Source organism: Scyliorhinus torazame, chromosome 5 (assembly GCF_047496885.1).
Source record: "Scyliorhinus torazame isolate Kashiwa2021f chromosome 5, sScyTor2.1, whole genome shotgun sequence".
Lineage (NCBI taxonomy): Eukaryota > Metazoa > Chordata > Chondrichthyes > Carcharhiniformes > Scyliorhinidae > Scyliorhinus > Scyliorhinus torazame.
This window is the reverse complement of record NC_092711.1, coordinates 319,712,381-319,734,956: the sequence shown is the minus strand read 5'-3', so window position 1 is coordinate 319,734,956 and position 22,576 is coordinate 319,712,381. Positions and strand designations below refer to the sequence as shown.

The following is a 22,576-nucleotide window of genomic DNA, read 5'->3' as shown; positions in this document are numbered from 1 at the left end:
GCTGGCGCGGAAATGACATCTCCGGGCGGCGCATGCGTGGGAGCGTCAGCGGCCGCTGACAGTTTCCCGCGCATGCGCAGTGGAGGGAGTCTCTTCTGCCTCCGCCATGGTGGAGACCGTGGCGGAGGCGGAAGGGAAAGAGTGCCCCCACGGCACAGGCCCGCCCGCGGATCGGTGGGCCCCGATCGCGGGCCAGGCCACCGTGGGGGCACCCCCCGGGACCAGATCGCCCCGCGCCACCCCCCCCCAGGACCCCGGAGCCCGCCAGTGCCGCCTTGTCCCGCCGGTAAGAGAGGTGGTTTAATCTACGCTGGCGGGACAGGCATTTTAGCGGCGGGACTTCGGCCCATCCGGGCCGGAGAATCGCGGGGGGGGGGGGCGCCAACCGGCGCGGCGCGATTCCCGCCCCCGCCGAATATCCGGTGCCGGAGAATTCGGCAACCGGCGGGGGCGGGATTCACGCCAGCCGCCGGCGATTCTCCGACCCGGCGGGGGGTCGGAGAATCTTGCCCCATGTTTTTTTTTGTTTGTTCAAAACCTGTGCAATCTTCTGGCTTTATTCACTCAGCCTTATTCACTAATTGTCTTAACAATTAGGGATCTGGCCATATCGCAATATTGCAATCATCCATGATTGTTGCCATACCTTTTTCACAGGTCCTCATTCTTTCTTGTTCCACACCCCCTCCTACAAAGTGGTTACTGTACCGGGACCTATAAACCACTCACACAAGTAACTATTTCTCATCTCTACACAACCTGATTCTACATCTTAATCTCTGGTACTTTATCTGTTGTACCAATGACATCTTTAAGTAACAGAGCTACCCCTCCACCTTTCCCTGGCTTTTTGTCCTTTCTAAATGTCATGTCCCCTTGAATACTTTAGACCTCTTCTTGCGTCAAACTGGTTTTGGGAGGTAACACAAACTGTGCGATAGCCGATCAGCTCACAGTTTTGTGCTCCACCCACCTGCTTTCTTTTGTTGGCAGCTGTTTTGCATTCTTCCATTCGCACCTCCTCTAGACGGATATTTTGTTTCTTTATTTGTTCTGTTACCACTCCCCTTGACTTTCCCCCATCAACTCTTTTATCACTTTTATCACTTAATCTCTCCTGTCTTCCGCCTTAACACTGACAGGATGAAAGATCGTCGCCCTAAAACGTGAACTGTTTCTCCCGCCAAAGATGCCCCCAGGCCTCGCTCCAGCACTTTCTGTTTTTGTTTCAGACTTCTAGTATCTGCAGTATTTTGCTTTTGGCCTTTATGTTCAACTCAACGGTGAAGAAAATTGTTCTTGGGTGTAAAGCATTCAGCGGATCTGCTGTTGACCATTTTGGGTTACCGTCAGGCGACCATTCCCACCCCCTTTACTTTGGAAAACTGAATGGTTTTGTTTCTCAATAGTTTGACGTCTTAAAGTGCTATTATTCCTTTTCAAATGCCTAACACATCCATCGATGGTACAGTGCAGCTTCTGCAATGATGAGCTGTTTTAATATGATGGGGTATTGGGACAGGGCTAAACCTTAGATCAGTGTTACAATCTTCAAATCCCCACATAAGAAAACTTCAGCCGCTCGATGTGGGAGGAGCGATGGCTGGGCTCAATATATTTTGAGTGGATGCAATTTTGTTATTTCAAACGCTATAATCGGAGACGAAAGACAAACAAAGTATTTCTGACTGCAGTTGCTGGGCCGACTTCTGCGCAAATAAAGAGCTTAACCCACCCAGACGCACCAGATTTCGGGGGCTGGATTCTCCGTAGCCCGAAATCTGTTCGGCGATCGGGCAGAGGATGGATTTCCACACTGAAGTCGGGGCCAGCACTCAGCCGCAGAGAATTCCGGCCCTTGTCTTTTACTACATTGGCAACCTAAGTTGAGAAGAATTTGAATCCGAAGCCCTGAATTATAGTCCGCAGATTTCGCTTCCATTAGGCCTCCCAGGTCCAAGGAGAGACCAACACGGACTTTTTGGCGCGTTTAAGGAAGCTCGCCGAAACTTGTGAGTTTGGGCCCAAATTAAATGAGTCCCTGAGTGACCGCTTCATTTGTGGCATTTTCAATGCTGCCACAGAGCAAAATCTACCAACAAAAATCCACTTAACCCTCCAAGGGCAATCGAAAGTGAGGTCTCCCATAAGAGAGGAACCAGGGACCCAAGAGCTCCAGGTTTAGGACTTCGGTCAGCAGAGATCGGTAGCCGACCAAAATCAGACCCGGGGAGCGTAACCCCCCGGAGCGGGGGGGAGGGTCATTGATTTCAGGAAGCAAAGTACTGTACACACCCCTGTCAGCATCAACGGGGCCGAGGTGGAGATGGTTAGCAGTTTCAAATTCCTAGGGGTGCACATCTCCAAAAATCTGTCCTGGTCCACCCACGTCGACGCTACCACCAAGAAAGCACAACAGCGCCTATACTTCCTCAGGAAACTAAGGAAATTCGGCATGTCCACATGGACTCTTACCATCTTTTACAGATGCACCACAGAAAGCATCCTATCGGGCTGCATCACAGCCTGGTATGGCAACTGCTCGGCCCAGGGCCGCAAGAAACTTCAGAGAGTCGTGAACACCGCCCAGTCCATCACACAAACCTGCCTCCCATCCATTGACTCCATCTACACCTCCCGCTGCCTGGGGAAAGCGGGCAGCATAATCAAAGATCCCTCCCACCCGACTTACTCACTCTTCCAACTTCTTCCATCGGGCAGGAGATACAGAAGTCTGAGAACACGCACGAACAGACTCAAAAACAGCTCCTTCCCCACTGTCACCAGACTCCTAAATGACCCTCTTACGGACTGATTTCATTAACACTACACCCTGCATGCTTCATCCGATGCCAGTGCTTATGTAGTTACATTGTGTACCTTGTGTTGCCCTATTATGTATTTTCTTTTATTCCCTTTTCTTCTCATGTACTTAATGATCTGTTGAGCTACTCGCAGAAAAATACTTTTCACTGTACCTCGGTACACGTGACAATAAACAAATCCAATCCATTGCAGGGACGGCGGCCGCCACCACAGAGTGCCCACGGCCCACTGGGATAGCTGTCCCAAACTGGCGTATCAAGATGGCGGCCGCATGCAGCAAGCCGGATGCCGGGACCAAGACACCAGTGAACCCCCCCCCAGGCGTTACCGCCTCCCTCGTGATCAGTCATACTACGTGGGTGACCGGGGCGATCCCTATCAACAACTCCATTGCGTTACGGCACCCTGAGTCACCACCATACAGATAACGCCACAAGGCAACGGGCACTTTATCGAGATGGAACTCAACCCCAGAACGGAGGTCTCGATCCTAAGCCGCCATATGTTCAACGAGATTCGATCCCATCTCCAGACCTTGTCTCTCCAAGATGTGATGCTAGGGAGGCCACATATACAGGAGAACCTCTGGCCATTGTAGGCCCCTCTCTGGTACTTGTAACTTACAGTGAACTGTCAGCATGCTTGTGTTAGTAAAGATCCATGGCCGCGACTGACTATGCCACCTGAGGTTAAACTGGCAGCAAATCTCCGGTATGTACCCCCATGGCCCTGGGGTTTTGTGAGGGCCACGAAGAATCCAGCACGAGTTTTAAGGATACAAAGTAATAACATTTATTTACAATAACATATATACATAACAGTAGCAGCAACTTCCCTTGCTGCACACTCCTTCCTGCTGGTTCTTAAACTGGCCAGCTTTATTTATACTAGGAGTTTACTCATGGTTTCTCCGCCCCCCTCATTGGGGAAGCTCATACTCCCACAGGATTGTGGGATTGGCATTAGTCCCCAGCCAATGGTAAGTAGGCAGGTTATAACATGGGGGTAATGGCAAATTTCCAGTGGTTTTTGCCGAAGAGTTAAGTACCATCAAGAGGGCTGTGGGAAAAATAAGTGTTGACACACAAGCACAGCCCCGCTACTTCTGCACCCAGCCCATACCACACGCATAATGCCCGAAAGTCGAATTAGAACTGGACTGCTTAGAGCGCCTGAAAATTAAATACCCCATCCGATTTGCTGACTGGGCTACACCAGTAGTACCGGTACTGAAACCTGATGGGTCGGTGCGATTATGCGGTGATTATAAGATGGTGGTGAACAGTGTCCCCCGTCTGATCGAGGATCTTTACACCAAGCTCAGTGGGGGATAGACATTTACTAAATTAGATATGAGCCACACATATCTACAGTTGGTCCTGGGACCAATTTGTCACCATTAATACTCACAGGGGGGGCTATATGAATACACCTGGTTGGCGTTTGCGGTTTCATTGGCGTTCGCAAAATTTCAAGGAGTGATGGAGAACACCCTGCGGTGTCTACCCAGGGTGGCTGTAGATCTGGACAACATCCACATCACTGGAACCTTCGACGAGGAACACCTGGAAAACCTGGTTGAAGTCCTCCTGCGATTCATCTGCCTCCAAAGGGAGAACAGTGTTCGAGGTCACCTACTTGGGGTATCAGGTAGACAAACACGGCCTACACGTGGAGGACAAGTTGCCGGGACGATCAAGCAGACACCCATCCTGGGAGGACAAACCGAGTTACGCTCCTTCTTAGAGTTGTCAACCCGGATGGGAGGTTTATCCCTAACTTGGCCAACACTGCTCAGCCCACTCCACCCACTTGAAGGGTCACCCTTGGGAGTGGGCCCCTCCACAACAGAAGGAGATCACAGAGGTCAAGTGGAAACTGTCCTCTGAGAAAATGCTCACCTACTTCCACCCCACCAAACCGCTTGTGTTAACGTGCGATGCTTCCCCTTATGGGGTGGAGGCTATCCTCGCGAGCCGCATGCACGATGTAACAGAGGACCCATAGTGTTCGTATCCCGAACACTCACTGACGAAGGGCAACCTCATTATATTTGAGGAGGGTGACCCTTCGAGTCGAGGAGAGGAAGCTGTGTATGCCAAATAAACCTGTGGTCATTTTACAGCCCGCCATGCATTCCTGTGAGTCTCTTTGTTGGATTCTACACTACTGAAAGATTGAAAGGGTTCATTCCTGCACTACAATAGAGGACTTTATTACAGATTTACAGTATCCACAGTATTTTGCTTTTATTTTATGTTAAAGGGTTTGTTTGCTAACATCACAACAACATTTGCATTTATATAGCGCTTTTAACCTAGTGAACTATCCCAAGGTTCTTCACGGGAGCTGAATCTGTTGATAAATTAACATCCAGCCACACAGGGCGATATCAGAACGGGGAAACAAATGGCTGGTCAAAGAGGTAGAGTTTAGCAAACACCAAAGGGACAGAATCAGAGAGGATTAGGGAAGGGATTTCGGAGTTACGGCCAAGGCAGATGAAAACATGGCCACTTTGCTGGAACAAAGGTAGTGAGGGATGCGCAAGAGGCCAGGTTTGGGCCAAGCAGATTTCTAAGTTCAAACAGTGCAGTTGATAAACAAGAATCAACTTGAAACCAGGGGGATTATTACCTTACTATTGGAATGGAACACCGCACATGATTCAGTATTGTAGTCACTTTCGTGGAAGTTTAGCAGCTTCCAGCCTCTCCTGCGAATGTGTAAATTCATCAGAAACAAAAGGCAATTTTCCCCTAATATTCAGTGGAAAATCAGACTGGGCCGCAGTGTCACGTGGATTGGCCGACAGGGAGGCAAGATCAATGGCAACAGAGGATTAATGGTCATCCCAATAAATCAGCTGCTTACGACATCACTCAACTCTTTCGCTAACAACTGTTGAGCCAACGTATAAGCCCAGGCGATTTCTAACCGTCTGTTGCGGGTACAGAAACGGAGTGAGAACAGTTCCAAGAAATTTCCTGCCCAAAATGTTCTTGTTATCGATCCTAAATCTGCCTTTCAGTAATTTCAACTTTTTAAAAATAGTTGTTGATGGGATGTGGGCATCGCCGGCTAGCCCAGTATTTATCGCCCAACCCTACTCGCCCTTGAGAAAGCAGTGGTGAGCCACATTCTGGAACCTCTGCAGTCCATGTGCTGGTAGGGACGGATCTCCAGGATTTCCCCCCATATCCGTTGGTCCCCGAAACACACAATATTTTGACCTCAACTACTTCCTGTGGTAACGAATTACACAAGCTCACCACTCTCTGGGTGAAGAAATTTCTCCTAGTCTCTGTCCTAAGTGGTCTACCCTTAACCTCAAACTGTGGCCCCTTGTTCTTGGCACCTCCATCAGCATCGGGGACATCCTTCTTGCATCTACCCTGTCTCGACCTGCTAACAACATATAGGTTTCTATGAAATTCCCCTTCGTTCTTCTGAACTCCAGCGAATACAATTCGAACCAACTCAATCTCTCCTCAAACGTCAGTCCCTGGATTGAGTCTGGTGAACCTTCGCTGCACTCCCTCTAGAGCAAGAACATCCTTCCTCAGATAATGAGACCAAAACTGCTCACAATACTCCAGGTGTGGCCTCACCAAGGCCCTGTACAATTGCAGCAACACATCCCTGCTGCTATACTCGAAACCTCTCGCAATGAAGGCCAACACACCATTTGCCTTCTTTACCACTTGCTGCACCTGCATGCTTACCTTCAGTGACTGGTGTACGAGGGCACCCAGGACTTGCTGCACATTCCTCTCTCCTAATTTATGGCCATTCAGATAATAGTCTGCCTTCCTGTTTTTGCTCCCAAAGTGGACATTCTGCAAATTAAACTGCATTCACTTTCCCACTCACTCAACTGGTCCAAATCAAACTGAAGGATCTCTGCATCCTCCTCACAGCTCACCCTCCTGTCCAATATGGTGCCATCTGCAAATTTGGAGATATTACATTTTGTTCCCTCATCTAAATCATTAATATATATCGTGAATAGCTGGTGTCCCAGCACCGATCCCTGCGGTACCCCACTCGCCGCTGCCTGCCAATTTGAAAAAGCCCCGTTAATTCCTACTCTTTGTTTCCTGTCTGCCGACCTGTTTTATATCCATCCCAATACACTACCCTCAATCCCATGTGCTTTAATTTTACACACTAATCTCTTACGCGGGACTTTGTCAAAAGCCTTCTGAAAGTCCAAATAAACCACATTCACTGGCTCCGCCTTGTCAACTCTTTTAGTTACATCCTTGAAGAATTCCAGTGGATTTCTGAAGCGTGATTTCCCTTTCGTAAATCCATGCTGACTCTGTCCGATCCTGCCACTGTTTTGTAAATGCTCTGTTATAATATCTTTGACAATGGATTCTATAATTTTCAGGCTTACTGGTCTATAATTCCCTGATTCCTGTCCACCTCCCTTTTTGAATAGCGGGTTTGTATTAGCTGCCCTCCAATCTGTAGGAACTGTTCCATAGTCTATAGAATTCTGGAAGATGACCACCAATTCATCCATTATTTCTATACCCACGTCCTTAAGAACTCTAGGATGCAGATTATCAGGCCCTGGGGATTTATCAGCCTTCAATCCATCAATTTACCCAACACCATTTCTCGACTAATATTGATCTCCCTCTCACTAAATCCAGCATTCTCTAACATTTCCGGTATCTTATTTGTGTCTTCATTTGTGAAGCCAGAACTAATGTATGTTTCTCATAGAAGTGGTCAAGGAGCCAGTTTAGCTCACTTGGCTAGACAGCTGGTTTGTGATGGAGGGAGAGGCCAGCAGCGTGGGTCCATTTCCCGAATCGGCTGAGGTTATTCATGAAGGCCCCGCCTTCTCAACCCTGCCCCTCGCCTGAGGTGTGGTTAAATCACCACCAGTCAGTTCCTCCCCCTCAAAGGGGAAAGAAGGCAATGGTCATCCTGGATTAGGGGTGCCTTTATTGGATTGAATTTGTTTTATTGTCACATGTACCGAGGTACAGTGAAAAGTATTGTTCTGCGTACAGTCCAGGCAGATCATTCTATACATGATTAAAAAAACATACATAAATACACAATGTAACTACATAGACACAGGCATCGGGTGAAGCATACGGGGTGTAGTACTGCTCAGTGGAGAAGATGTGTGGAGAGATCAGATCAGTCCGTGAGGGTCATTTAGGAGTCTGGTAACAGCGGGGAAGAAGCTGTACCTTACCTACCTCTGTTGTAGCTTCACCAGGTTGACACCTCATTTTTAGGTACACCTAGCGTTGTTCCTGGCATGTTCTGCTGCATTATTCATTGAACCAATGTTGACCCCTTGTCTAGACCCGTCTAGAAGCTCTGTCCTTTAGGACCCGGCCAGCTCAGTCAGTAATGGTGCAACTGAGCCACTCTTGATGATGGACATTGAAGTTCCCCACCCAGAGTACATTCTGTGTCTTGCTCAGTGCTCCCTCCAAGTGGTGATCAACATGGAGAAGTAACTGATTCATCAGCTGAGGGAGTATGTGGTAATCAGCTGGAGGCTTTCTTGCCCGGGTTTAACCTGAAGCCATGAGACTTCATGGGGTCCAGCACTGATGTCACAGTGCAACTCCCTGCCGACTGTAGACCGCTGTGCCGCCACCTCTGCTGGGTCTGTCCTGCCGGTGAGACCGGACATACTCAGGAATGGTGATCGCGGTGCCTGGGACATTGTCTGTATTGTATGGTTCTATGGTTATGACTGTGTCAGACTGTTGCTTGACTAGTTTGTGAGACAGCTCTCTCGATTTTAGCACAAGCTCCGAAATGTTAGTAAGGAGGACTTTGCAGGGTCGGCAGGGTTGGGTTTGCCAATTTAATTTCCATTACCAAGTCCGAAGCTGGGTTGTCCATCCGGTGTCATTCCTTTGAGACTTTTTACTGGTTGGATACAATGGAGTGGTTTGCTGGACCATTTCACAGGGTATTTAGGAGTCAACCACTTTGCTGTGGGGTGGAGTCACATGTAGGCCAGACCGGGTAAGGATGGCAGATTTCCTTCTCTAAAGGACACGAGTGATTGGGCTTAACTGCCAATTCCTGTCGCTGTGCTCCTGGTCCGATTGCAGATACTGGCTGAAGCTGAGGTCTGAACTCGGCTCTCCTACGTAGTCATAGAACATAGAACATAGAAAATACAGCACAGAACAGGCCCTTTGGCCCACGATGTATTTATCATAGATTATCATTGAATTTACAGTGCAGAAGGAGGCCATACGGCCCTTTGAGTCTGCACCGGCTCTTGGAAAGAGCACCCTACCCAAAGTCAACACCTCCACCCAACACCAAGGGCAATTTGGACATTAAGGGCAATTTATCATTGGCCAATTCACCTAACCCGCACATCTTTGGACTGTGGGAGGAAACCGGAGCACCCGGAGGAAACCCACGCAGACACGGGGAGGACGTGCAGACTCCGCACAGACAGCGACCCAAGCCGGAATCGAACCTGGGACCCTGGAGCTGCGAAGCAATTGTGCTATCCACAATGCTACCGTGCTGCCCTTGAGAACAAATAAATCTACACTATCATATTGCTGTAATCCATGTACCTATCCAATAGCTGCTTGAAGGTCCCTAATGTTTCCGACTCAACTACTTCCACAGGCAGTGCATTCCATGCCCCCACTACTCTCTGGGTAAAGAACCTACCTCTGATATCCCTCCTATATCTTCCACCTTTCACCTTAAATTTATGTCCCCTTGTAATGGTGTGTTCCACCCGGGGAAAAAGTCTCTGACTGTCTATTCTATCTATTCCCCTGATCATCTTATAAACCTCTATCAAGTCGCCCCTCATCCTTCTCCGTTCTAATGAGAAAAGGCCTAGCACCCTCAAACTTTCCTCGTAAGACCTACTCTCCATTCCAGGCAACATCCTGGTAAATCTTCTTTGCACCTTTTCCAAAGCTTCCACATCCTTCCTAAAATGAGGTGACCAGAACTGTACACAGTACTCCAAATGTGGCTTTACCAAAGTTTTGTACAGCTGCATCATCACCTCATGGCTCTTAAATTCAATCCCTCTGTTAATGAACGCGAGCACACCATAGGCCTTCTTCACAGCTCTATCCACTTGAGTGGCAACTTTCAAAGATGTATGAACATAGACCCCAAGATCTCTCTGCTCCTCCACATTGCCAAGAACTCTACCGTTAACCCTGTATTCCGCATTCATATTTGTCCTTCCAAAATGGACAACCTCACACTTTTCAGGGTTAAACTCCATCTGCCACTTCTCAGCCCAGCTCTGCATCCTATCTATGTCTCTTTGCAGCCGACAACAGCCCTCCTTACTATCCACAACTCCACCAATCTTCGTATCGTCTGCAAATTTACTGACCCACCCTTCAACTCCCTCATCCAAGTCATTAATGAAAATCACAAACAGCAGAGGACCCAGAACTGATCCCTGCGGTACGCCACTGGTAACTGGGATCCAGGCTGAATATTTGCCATCCACCACCACTCTCTGACTTCTATCGGTTAGCCAGTTCGTTATCCAACTGGCCAAATTTCCCACTATCCCATGCCTCCTTACTTTCTGCATAAGCCTACCATGGGGAACTTTATCAAATGCCTTACTAAAATCCATGTACACTACATCCACTGCTTTACCTTCATCCACATGCTTGGTCACCTCCTCAAAGAATTCAATAAGATTTGTAAGGCAAGACCTACCCCTCACAAATCCGTGCTGACTATCCCTAATCAAGCAGTGTCTTTCCAGATGCGCAGAAATCCTATCCTTCAGTACCCTTTCCATTACTTTGCCTACCACTGAAGTAAGACTAACTGGCCTGTAATTCCCAGGGTTATCCCTAGTCCCTTTTTTGAACAGGGGCACGACATTCGCCACTCTCCAATCCCCTGGTACCATCCCTGTTGACAGTGAGGACGAAAAGATCATTGCCAACGGCTCTGCAATTTCATCTTTTGCTTCCCATAGAATCCTTGGATATATCCCGTCAGGCCCGGGGGACTTGTCTATCCTCAAGTTTTTCAAAATGCCCAACACATCTTCCTTCCTAACAAGTATTTCCTCGAGCTTACCAATCTGTTTCACACTGTCCTCTCCAACAATATCGCCCCTCTCATTTGTAAATACAGAAGAAAAGTACTCGTTCAAGACCTCTCCTATCTCTTCAGACTCAATACACAATCTCCCGCTACTGTCCTTGATCGGACCTACCCTCGCTCTAGTCATTCTCATATTTCTCACATATGTGTAAAAGGCCTTGGGGTTTTCCTTGATCCTACCCGCCAAAGATTGTTCATGCCCTCTCTTAGCTCTCCTAATCTCTTTCTTCAGTTCCCTCCTGGCTATCTTGTATCCCTCCAATGCCCTGTCTGAACCTTGTTTCCTCAGCCTTACATAAGTCACCTTTTTCCTCTTAACAAGACATTCAACCTCTCTTGTCAACCATGGTTCCCTCACTCAACCATCTCTTCCCTGCCTGACAGGACATACATATCAAGGACACGTAGCACCTGTTCCTTGAACAAGTTCCACATTTCACTTGTGTCCTTCCCTGCCAGCCTATGTTCCCAACTTATGCACTTCAATTCTTGTCTGACAACATCGTATTTACCCTTCCCCCAATTGTAAACCTTGCCCTGTTGCACATACCTATCCCTCTCCATTACTAAAGTGAAAGTCACAGAATTGTGGTCACTATCTCCAAAATGCTCCCCCACTAACAAATCTATCACTTGCCCTGGCTCATTACCCAGTACTAAATCCAATATTGTCCCTCCTCTGGTCGGACAATCTACATACTGTGGTAGAAAAGCTTCCTGGACACACTGCACAAACACCACCCCATCCAAACTATTTGATCTAAAGAGTTTCCACTCAATATTTGGGAAGTTAAAGTCGCCCATGACTACTACCCTATGACTTCTGCACCTTTCTAAAATCTGTTTCCCAATCTGTTCCTCCACATCTCTGCTACTATTGGGGGGCCTATAGAAAACTCCTAACAAGGTGACTGCTCCTTTCCTATTTCTGACTTCAACCCATACTACCTCAATAGGGTGATACTCCTCGAACTGCCTTTCTGCAGCTGTTATACTATCTCTAATTAACAATGCCACCCCCCCACCTCTTTTACCACCCTCCCTAATCTTATTGAAACATCTATAACCAGGGACCTCCAACAACCATTTCTGCCCCTCTTCTATCCAAGTTTCCGTGATGGCCACCACATCGTAGTCCCAAGTACCGATCCATGCCTTAAGTTCACCCACCTTATTCCTGATGCTTCTTGCGTTGAAGTATACACACTTCAACCCATCTCCGTGCCTGCAAGTAGTCTCCTTTGTCAGTGTTCCCTTCCCCACTGCCTCATTACACGCTTTGGCGTCCTGAATATCGGCTACCTTAGTTGCTGGACTACAAATCCGGTTCCCATTCCCCTGCCAAATTAGTTTAAACCCTCCCAAAGAGTACTAGAAAACCTCCCTCCCAGGATATTGGTGCCCCTCTGGTTCAGATGCAACCCGTCCTGCTTGTACAGGTCCCACCTTCCCCAGAATGCGCTCCAATTATCCAAATACCTGAAGCCCTCCCTCCTACACCATTCCTGCAGCCACGTGTTCAACTGCACTCTCTCCCTATTCCTAGCCTCGCTATCACGTGGCACCGGCAACAAACCAGAGATGACAACTCTGTCTGTCCTGGCTTTTAACTTCCAGCCTAACTCCCTAAACTTGTTTATTACCTCCACACCCCTTTTCCTACCTATGTCGTTGGTACCAATGTGCACCACGACTTCTGGCTGCTCACCCTCCCCCTTAAGGATCCTGAAGACACGATCCGAGACATCCCTGGCCCTGGCACCCGGGAGGCAACATACCTTCCGGGAGTCTCGCTCGCGACCACAGAATCTCCTATCTATTCCACTAACCATTGAATCTCCTACAACTATTGCTTTTCTATTACCATACACGTAGACTTACTGGTACTCAATAAAGAATGAACAAAGAACAATACATTACAGGAACAGGCCCTTCGGCCCTCCAAGCCTGTACCGGTCATGATACCAATCTTTGCCAAAACCCTCAGCACTTCCTTGTGCCGTATCCCGCTATACCCATCCTATCCATGTGTTTGTCTAGATGCATTTTGAACGCTGTTAATGTATCTGCGTCCACAACCTCCCCAGGCATCGAGTTCCAGGCAGTCACCACCCTCTGCTTAAAAAAACTGCCTTGCACATCTCCTCTAAACTTTGCCCCACGGACCTTAAACCTATGCCCCCTGGTGACTGACCCCTCCCTCCTGGGAAAGAGTGCCTGCCCATCCACTCTATCCATGCCCTTCATAATCTTGTAGACCTCTATCAGGTCACCCCTCAACCTCCGTCTTTCCAATGAAAACAGTCAGTCTACCCAGCCTCTCCACATAGCTAACACCCTCCAGACCAGTCAACATCCTGGTAAACCTCCTCTGCACCCTCTCCAAATCCTCCACATCCTTCTGGTAGTGTGGCGACCAGATTGTGCGCAATATTCCAAGTTCGGCCTTACCAAGGTTCTACATAACCGTAGCATGACTTGCCAGATAGATTTTATACTCGATGCTCCATCCAATGAAGGCAAGCATTCCGTATATTTTCTTGACTACCTTGTCCACTCGTGTTGCCACCTTCAAAGATCTGGGGCTGGATTCTCTGCCGGCGGGATGCTCCGTTTTGCCGGCAGCCCGGGGGTTTCCTGACGGCATGGGGCTGCCCCACAATGGGAAACCCCATTGACCGGCCGGCGAAACGGAGCATCCCGCCGGTGGGATAAAGCAGAAATGTGGAGCGGCGGGACGGAGAATCTAGCCCCTATGGGCCTGCACACCCAGATCTCTGTCTTTCTATATTCCGAAGAGCTTTGCCATTTACGGTATGTTTCCCCTCTATGTTAGTCCTACCAAAATGCATTACCTCACACTTGTCCGGATTAAACTCCATTTGCCATTTCTCTGCCCAAGTCTACAACCTATCTATGTCCTGCTGTATCCTCTGACAATCCTCAACATTATCTGCCACTCCAACAACCTTGGTGTCACCTGCGAACTTACTAATCAGACCAGCTACACTTTCCTCCAAATCGTTCATGAATACTACAAACAACAGAGGCCCCAGCACCGATCCCTGCGCAACACCACTAGTCACAATCTTCCATTCAGAAAAACACCCTCCTACTGCTGCCCTTTGCCTCCTGTGACCAAGCCAGTTCCGTATCCATTTTACCTTCTCACCTCTGATCCCGTGTGACTTCACCTTTTGCACCAGTACCAATAGATTTGAATGTCGGCGCAGGCAAGCTAATGCTACAATAGGTAAAACTCCGAGACAGCTTACCTGCTGCAATTGGGTGTGCAGTTCCACTGATTTGTTCAGGGTGATGTATTTGCTCCTCATTTCATCAACTAAGTCGTCACAGAAGTGGCGGAGTTCTTTGCATTTCTCATCGATTAAATCCTCTGCGTAATGGTGATTGGATATCTGCTGGTTGGCCTGTGAGACCAGATCCTGCGCATTCCCGATTAATTCCTGTGAAGAACACATTCCATTCACTTTTCATGTGAGAGCATCGAAAGCACAAGGACATACGAAATAGGAGCAGGAGGAGGCCATTTGGCCCCTCGAGCCTGCTCCGCCATTTGATAAGATCATGGTTGGTGTTTCAAGTTCTACGTCCCCATCCAATCCCAGATAACCTTTGATTCCTTTGCCTAACAAGAATCTAGCCATTAAAAATATTTAATGATCCCGCTTTCATTGCCTTCTGAGGCCGAGAGTTCCAAAATCCCACAACCCACGGCGAACATATAAACTGACTGAAAGCTTTCTATAGGTTTGTGAAGAGAAATGGATTGGTGAAGACAAATGTAGGTCCCTTACAGTCAGAAACAGGGCAATTTTTATGAGGGGACAAAGAAATGACTGACCAACGAAACACATACTTTGCTTCTGACTCCACAAGGGAGGAGACAAATAAGATACAGAATTGTTGGGGAACTCAGGGTTTAGTGAGAGGGAGGAACTGAAGGAAAACAGTGTTAGTAGTGAAATGGTGTTGGGGAAATTGATGGGATTGAAGGCCGATAAATCCGCAGGGCCTGATAATCTATATCCCAGAGTACATTAGGAAGTGGCTCAGAAATAATGGATGCATTGGTGGTCATCTTCCAAGATTCCATGGACTCTGGAACAGTTCCTACAGATTGGAGGTTAGCTAATGTAACCAACTATTTAAAAAGGGAGGTAGAGAGAAAGCAGGGAATTAAAAGCCTGTAAGCCTGACGGCAGTAGTGGGGAAAATGCAAGAATCCATTATAAAAGATTTAATAGCAGGGCACGTGGAAAACAGTGGCAGGGTCGGACAGAGTCAGCATGGATTTACGAAAGGGAAATCATACTTGACAAATCTTACCGGAATTCTTCGAGGATGTAGTAGAGTTGACAAGGGGGAGCTAGTGGATGTGGTGTATTTAGATTTTCAGAAGATTTTTGACAAAGTCCCACATAAGAGATTAGACTGTAAAATTAAAGCGCATGGGATTGGGGGTAGTGTATTGAGATGGATGGAAAACTGGTTGGCAGACAGAAAACAAAGAGTAGGAATAAACAGGTATTTTTCCAAATGGCAGGCAGTGACTAATGGGGTACCACAGGGATCAGTATTAGGAACACAGATATTCACAATATATATAAATGATTTGGACGAGGGAATTAAATGCATTATCTCCAAATTTCTGGATGACACAAAGCTGGTTAGGCGGGTGAGTGGAAATGAAATGAAATGAAATGAAAATCGTTTATTGTCACAAGTAGGCTTCAAATGAAGTTACTGTGAAAAGCCCCTAGTCGCCACATTCCAGCACCTGATCGGGGAGGCTGTTACGGGAATTGAACCGTGCTGCTGGCCTGCCTTGGTCTGCTTTCAAAGCCAGCGATTTAGAGATGCTTCAGTATGGTTAAGACATGTTCATTGAGTGGGCAAATGCATGGCAGATGCAGTATAATGTGGAAAAAGGTCAGATTATCCACTTTGGTAGTTAAAACGGGAAGGCAGACTATTATCTGAATGGCTATACATTCAGAGAGGGGAACAGGCAACGAGACCAGGGTGTCCTCGGACACCAGTCACTGAAGGTGAGCATGCAGGTGCAGCAGGTGGTAAAGGAGGAAAATGTTATGTTGGCCTTCATAGCGAGAGGATTCGCGTACAGAAGCAGGGATGTCTTGCTGCAATTATACGGGGCCTTGGTGAGACCACATCTGGAATATTGTGTGCTGCTTTGTCTCCTTATCTGAGGAAGGATGTTCTTAGAACATAGAACATAGACTAGTACAGCACAGAACAGGCCCTTCGGCCCTTGATGTTGTGCCGAGCATTGTCCAAAACCAAGATCAAGCTATCCCACTCGCTATCATTCTGGTGTGATCCATGTGCCTATCCAATAACCGCTTGAAAGTCCTCAAGTGTCTGACTCCACTATCACAGCAGGCAGTCCATTCCACACCCTAACCACTCTCTGAGTAAAGAGCCTACCTCGGACATCCCTCCTATATCTCCCACCCTGAATCTTATAGTTATGCCCCCTTGTAACAGCTACATCCACCCGAGGAAATAGTCTCTGAACATTCACTCTATCTATCCCCCTCACCATCTTATAAACCTCTATTAAGTCGCCTCTCATCCTCCTCATCTCCAAAGAGAAAAGCCCTAGCTCCCTCAACCTTTCCTCATAAGACCTATCCTGCAAACCACGCAGCATCATGGTAAATCTCCTTTGCACCCTTTCCAATGCTTCCACATCCTTCCTATAATGAGGTGACCAGAACTGCACACAATACTCCAAATGTGGTCTCACCAGGGTCATGTACAGTTGCAGCATAACCCCGCGGCTCTTAAACTCAAGCCCCTTGTTAATAAACGCTAACACACTATAGGCCTTCTTCACGGCTCTATCCACTTGAGTGGCAACCTTCAGAGATCTGTGGACATGAACCCCAAGATCTCTCTGTTCCTCCACATTCCTCAGAACCCTGCCGTTGACCCTGTAATCCGCATTCAAATTTTTTCTACCAAAATGAATCACCTCGCACTTATCAGGGTTAAACTCCATCTGCCATTTTTCGGCCCAGCTCTGCATCCTATCAATGTCTCTTTGCAGCCTACAACAGCCCTCCACCTCATCCACTACGCCACCAATCTTGGTGTCATCAGCAAATTTACTGACCCACCCTTCAGCCCCCTCCTCCAAGTCATTGATAAAAATCACAAATAGCAGAGGACCCAGCACTGATCCCTATGGTACACCGCTGGTAACTGGTCTCCAGTCTGAAAATTTTCCATCCACCACCATCCTCTGTCTTCTATGTGTTAGCCAGTTACTTATCCAATTGGCCAAATTTCCCTCTATCCCACACCTCCTTACTTTCTTCATGAGCCGACCATGGGGAACCTTATCAAATGCCTTACTAAAATCCATGTATACGACATCAACTGCTCTACCTTCATCTACACACTGAGTTACCTCCTCAAAGAATTCAATCAAATTTGTGAGGCAAGACTTACCCTTCACGAATCCGTGTTGACTATCCCGGATTAAGCTGCATCTTTCCAAATGGTTATAAATCCTATCCTTCAGGACCTTTTCCATTAACTTACCAACCGCCGAAGTAAGACTAACTGGCCTATAATTACCAGGGTCATTCCTATTCCCTTTCTTGAACAGAGGAACAACATTCGCCACTCTCCAGTCCTCTGGTACTATCCCTGTGGACAGTGAGAACCCAAAGATCAAAGCCAAAGGCTCTGCAATCTCATCCCCTGCCTCCCAAAGAATCCTTGGATATATCCCATCTGGGCCCGGGGACTTGTCGACCCTCAGGTTTTTCAAAATTGCTAATACATCCTTCCTCAGAACATCTACCTCCTCCAGCCTACCCACCTGTATCACACTCTCATCCTCAAAAGCATGGCCCCTCTCCTTGGTGAACACTGAAGAAAAGTATTCATTCAACGCATCTCCTATTTCTTCTGACTCCATGCACAAGTTCCCACTACTGTCCTTGACCGGCCCTACCCTCACCCTGGTCATTCTTTTATTTCTCACATAAGAGTAAAAAGCTTTGGGGTTTTCCTTGATCTGACCCGCCAAGGACTTCTCATGCCCCCTCCTAGCTCTCCTAAGCCCTCTTTTTTTGGCTCATTCCTTGCTACTTTGTAACCCTCAAGCGACCCAACTGAATCTTGTTTTCTCATCCTTACATACTCTTCTTTTTTCCTCTTGACAAGACATTCAACCTCTTTTGTGAACCATGGTTCCCTCACATGGCCACTTCCTCCCTGCCTGACAGGGACATACCTATCAAGGACACACAGTATTTGTTCCTTGAACAAGCTCCACTTTTCATTTCTGCCTTTCCCTGACAATTTCTGTTCCCACCTTATGCTCCCTAATTCTTGCCTTATCGCATCATAATTACCCCTCCCCCAATTATAAACCTTGCCCTGCCATATGGTCCTATCCCTCTCCATTGCAATAGTGAAAGACACCGAATTGTGGTCACTATCTCCAAAGTGCTCTCCCACAAACAAATCTAACACTTGGCCCGGTTCATTGCCCAGTACCAAATCCAATGTGGCCCCCCCTCTTGTCGACCTACCCACATATTGTGTCAGGAAACCCTCCTGCACACACTGTGCAAAAACTGCCCCATCCGAACTGTTCGACCTATAGAGGTTCCAATCAATATTTGGAAAGTTAAAGTCACCCATGACAACTACCCTGAGACCTCCACACCTATCCATAATCTGTTTTGCAATTTCTTCCTCCACATCTCTATTACTATTTGGGGGCCTATAGCAAACTCTTAACAATGTGACTGCTCCTTTCCTATTTCTAACTTCAACCCATATTACCTCAGTAGGTAGATCCCCCTCGAACTGTCTTTCTGCAGCCGTTAAACTATCCTTGATTAACAATGCTACTCCTCCACCTCTTTTACCACCTTCCCTACATTTACTGAAACATCTATATCCTGGAACTTCCAACAACCATTCCTGTCCCTGTTCTAACCATGTCTCCGTAATGGCCACAACATCGTAGTCCCAAGTACCGATCCACGCTCCAAGTTAACTTACCTTATTCCCGATGCTCCTTGCATTGAAGTAGACACACTTCAACCCACCTTTCTGTTCTTGCTATGGAGTCTTACAACACCAGATTAAACCTGGTGTTGTAAGAATTCTTACTGTGCTCCACCCAGTCCAACACCGGGTGCATCTCCATATCCTTGCTATGGAGGGCATGCAAAGAAGGTTTACCAGACTGATTCCTGGGATGGCAGGATTGACGTAGGAGGAGAGATTAAATCGTTATGATTTTATTTGCTGGAGTTCAGAAGAACGAGAGGGTGATCTCATAGAAACCTATAAAGTTTTAACAGGACTGGAAAAGGATGTTCCTGGTGGTGAGGGAGGCCAGAACCAGGGGCCACAGTCATTTCGAAATTGGTTGAACTTAAACTTCTTCACCCAGAGAGTGGTGAGCCTGTGGTATTTGCTGCCACAGAAAGTAGTTGAGGCCAAAACATTGTGAGTTTTCGAGGAGCTAGGTATAGCTCTTGGGGCTAAAGGGATCAAGGAATATGGGCGTAAAGCAGGAACAGGATACTGAGTTGGATGATCCGAATGAATGATGGAGCAGGCTCGAAGGGCCGAATGGCCTCCTCCTGCTTCTATGGACAGAATTCTCAGGTCGTTCGCTGGTGGCGGGGTTCCCTGGTCCCACCGGCAGCGCACGTCCGCCCGAGGGTTTCCTGGCGGCATCGGGAGGGCTTCAATGGGAATTTCCATTGACTGCAGCAGGAGCAGATAATCCTACTGCTAGCGAGGTGCATGCCCCCCCCCCCCCCCCATCTTATGTGCCTCCACCGGCTCTTTCAAAGAGTCATCCAACTTGACTCACTTCCCTGATCTTTCCCTGTTGCCCTTAAAATCTTTTCCCCTTCAAGTATTTATCCAATTCTCTTTCGGAAGTTATTGTTCAATCACTTCCATCGCCCCAATTCTGGCGAAGCAATGCACTTGATATCAACCAATAGCAATCGATTGGTATTGAGGTTATTATCCTGTTTTACTCACCAATTTGGTGAGCAGGTGTGAAAGACCACTGTGCATAACTGCATCAAGAGAAAAGTAGCAATCTCACCTACCGAAACCAATTCAGATCACAAGGGGATCTGAAATAAAGAAACAATCAGCTGGATAATTAGGGGGAATGTAATCAATATACTGAATACAGATTTCTGGATGGTTCTGTTTGGTGTCGGAGAGATGTAGCTGAATGAATTGAAAGCTGATTGACAGACAGTTCCTTCACTGTCGCTGCAGGCCCCATCCTGACTTGGAAATACATCGTCATTCTTTCACGACATCACAATCCTGGAAATCCCCCCCCGAACAGCACTGTGGGTGTACCTACGCCACATAGATTGTGGCTGTTCAATAAGGCAGCTCTCCAGCACCTTCTCAAGGGCTGTAATGGATGGGCAATAAATGCTGGCCTCAGCAGCGATGCCCAATCCAGTGAACAATTAAACAAAACCCCAAAATTTAAGATCAATGTATCAGAATGAAAAATCGAAAGTTTGAAACCAACAGTAACTAGAAGATTTTGCAAACTGACTTGCAGAAGGAGAAAATTTGGCCGATGCAATTTAACACAGAATTGTAATAATGCTTAACACAAAGACACTGAAGGGTTTGGATAAGCTGAGAGACCCTGGAACTCAAATTCAGGCATGCCTGTAGAAAAAGGCCACAAAAATGGAAATTGGGGTTTTATAAATAGGGGCATAAATACAGGAATGAATAAACTGCGGTTAAATTAGAGCATCACGGCAGTTTTTGTTTATCTGAAGTAGAGATTAAGAGGAGATCAGTTAAAGAAATTCAATGGGGTGAATTTGAAGGAACAGTTTTCCTATCTGCCCGAGTCCAGAACAAGGGCTTGAGGGGGTAAATGGAAAATAGCCAAAAAAAATAAAATAGATCAAATAAAGAATTTTGGAGGAATTCTGAAGAATAATGAGGATGTGGAACTTGGTGCCATATGGAGAGGTTGAAACAGCAAGTGCTGATGTATTTCATAGACTCTTCGACATGAAGGGGGTCAGAGGGATATGGACGTACAGATGTACAAATTAGGAGCAAGAGTAGGAAATTTGTCCCCTCGCGTCTGCTCTGCCATTTGATAAGACCATGGCAGATTGGATTGTGGCCTCAACTCTACTTTCCCTCTGATTCCCGGCATGGGTCACTGTCCGTGCGGAGTCTGCACGTTCTCCCCGTGTCTGCGTGGGTTTCCTCCGGGTGCTCCGGTTTCCTCCCACAGTCCAAAGATGTGCAGGTTAGGTGGACTGGCCATGCTAAATTGCCCTTTAGTGTCCAAAAAAAGGGTAGGCTGGTTACAGGGATGGGGTGGAGGTGTGAGCTTCGGTAAGGTGCTCAGAAGACAACACCTTCATTCCAGGATATGGATCTCGTGAACCTTCTCTGAGCTGCTTCCAATGCTATTGTATCCTTTCTTTAGTTAGGAGACCAAAACTGTACACAGTACTCCAGATGTGGTCTCACCAATGCCTTGTAAAATTGTAGCAGAACTTCTCCATTTCTATATTCCATTGCCCTTGCAATAAACGCAATCATTCCATTTGTCTTCTAATCACTTGCTGTACCTACATACTAACTCTTTGCAATTCATGTACCAGAACGCCCAGATCCATCTATATGAAAATGACTTATTGTCACGAGTAGGCTGCAATGAAGTTACTGTGAAAAGCCCCTAGTCGCCACATTCCGGCGCCTGTTCGGGGAGGCTGGTACGAGAATTGAACCATGCTGCTGGCCTGCCTTGGTCTGCTTTAAAAGCCAGCGATTTAGCCCAGTGAGCTAAACCAGCCCCTATACTGCAGGATTTTGCAATCTCCACCCATGTAAACAATAGGGTTCGGTGGGAGGACGTCCGTGGGAAATATGAAAAGCCAGCATAGGCTGGATGGGCCGAATAGTCTGTCTCGGTGCTGTACATTATCTGAAATCTCATTAATTTCTATTCAGTAATAATTATGGAGTTTGATTCTGTTCAGTTGAACCATGGCCCTGCTATTATCCCTTTACCTGAGATTGTTCCTCAAGGTTACTCAATTCACGAAGAGCTTGTTCGGAGTGAGTTACACTGTCACCAGTTGCTGGGATGTATCCTTCCTCCGATGCCAAGTAATCCAAGGCTGCCTTTACCTGCAGAAGCAAATTAAAACTGAACACACTCAAAAACCAAGGTGACCTGTGAAAATTGTTGCAAAAGAGTACGAGAGATTTATTCACTATTCTTAAATAGTTAACTTCAAATGTTTCCCATTGGTATACACCAGGTCACCTTGTATCATGGTGAGTTAGTGGATGTGCTACTTTATAGCAGTAGGGCTGTTTTACCAACTTATACAACAGGCTCAGTGGCAGGAAACAAATGTTTTTGTGTCTGGAAGGTAGTTTCCAGTGGGGTTCCGCAGGACTCAGTACTAGGTTGTCTACTTTTTGTGGCATAAATTCAGAGTACCCAATTCTTTTTTGTCTCAATTAAGGGGCAATTTAGCGCGGCCAATCCACCTACCCTTCACATCTTTGGGTTGTGGGGGCGAAACCC

The 22,576-nt window shown here is 47.1% G+C and overlaps 1 protein-coding gene across 4 annotated transcripts in view; it reads right to left on the bottom strand.

Annotated features, from left to right (window-relative positions):
- The window catches only part of LOC140421311 (proto-oncogene DBL-like), a 261,868-nt gene that overhangs the window by 101,504 nt on the left and 137,788 nt on the right, over positions 1-22,576 (bottom strand). For all 4 annotated transcript variants that reach the window (XM_072505953.1, XM_072505952.1, XM_072505956.1 and 1 more), the window contains 2 exons: positions 22,051-22,170; positions 14,214-14,405 (listed from right to left, as the gene is read on the bottom strand). In XM_072505953.1, the coding sequence (XP_072362054.1) occupies positions 14,214-14,405; positions 22,051-22,170 (312 nt within the window). The remainder of the gene's footprint in view (positions 1-14,213; positions 14,406-22,050; positions 22,171-22,576) is intronic.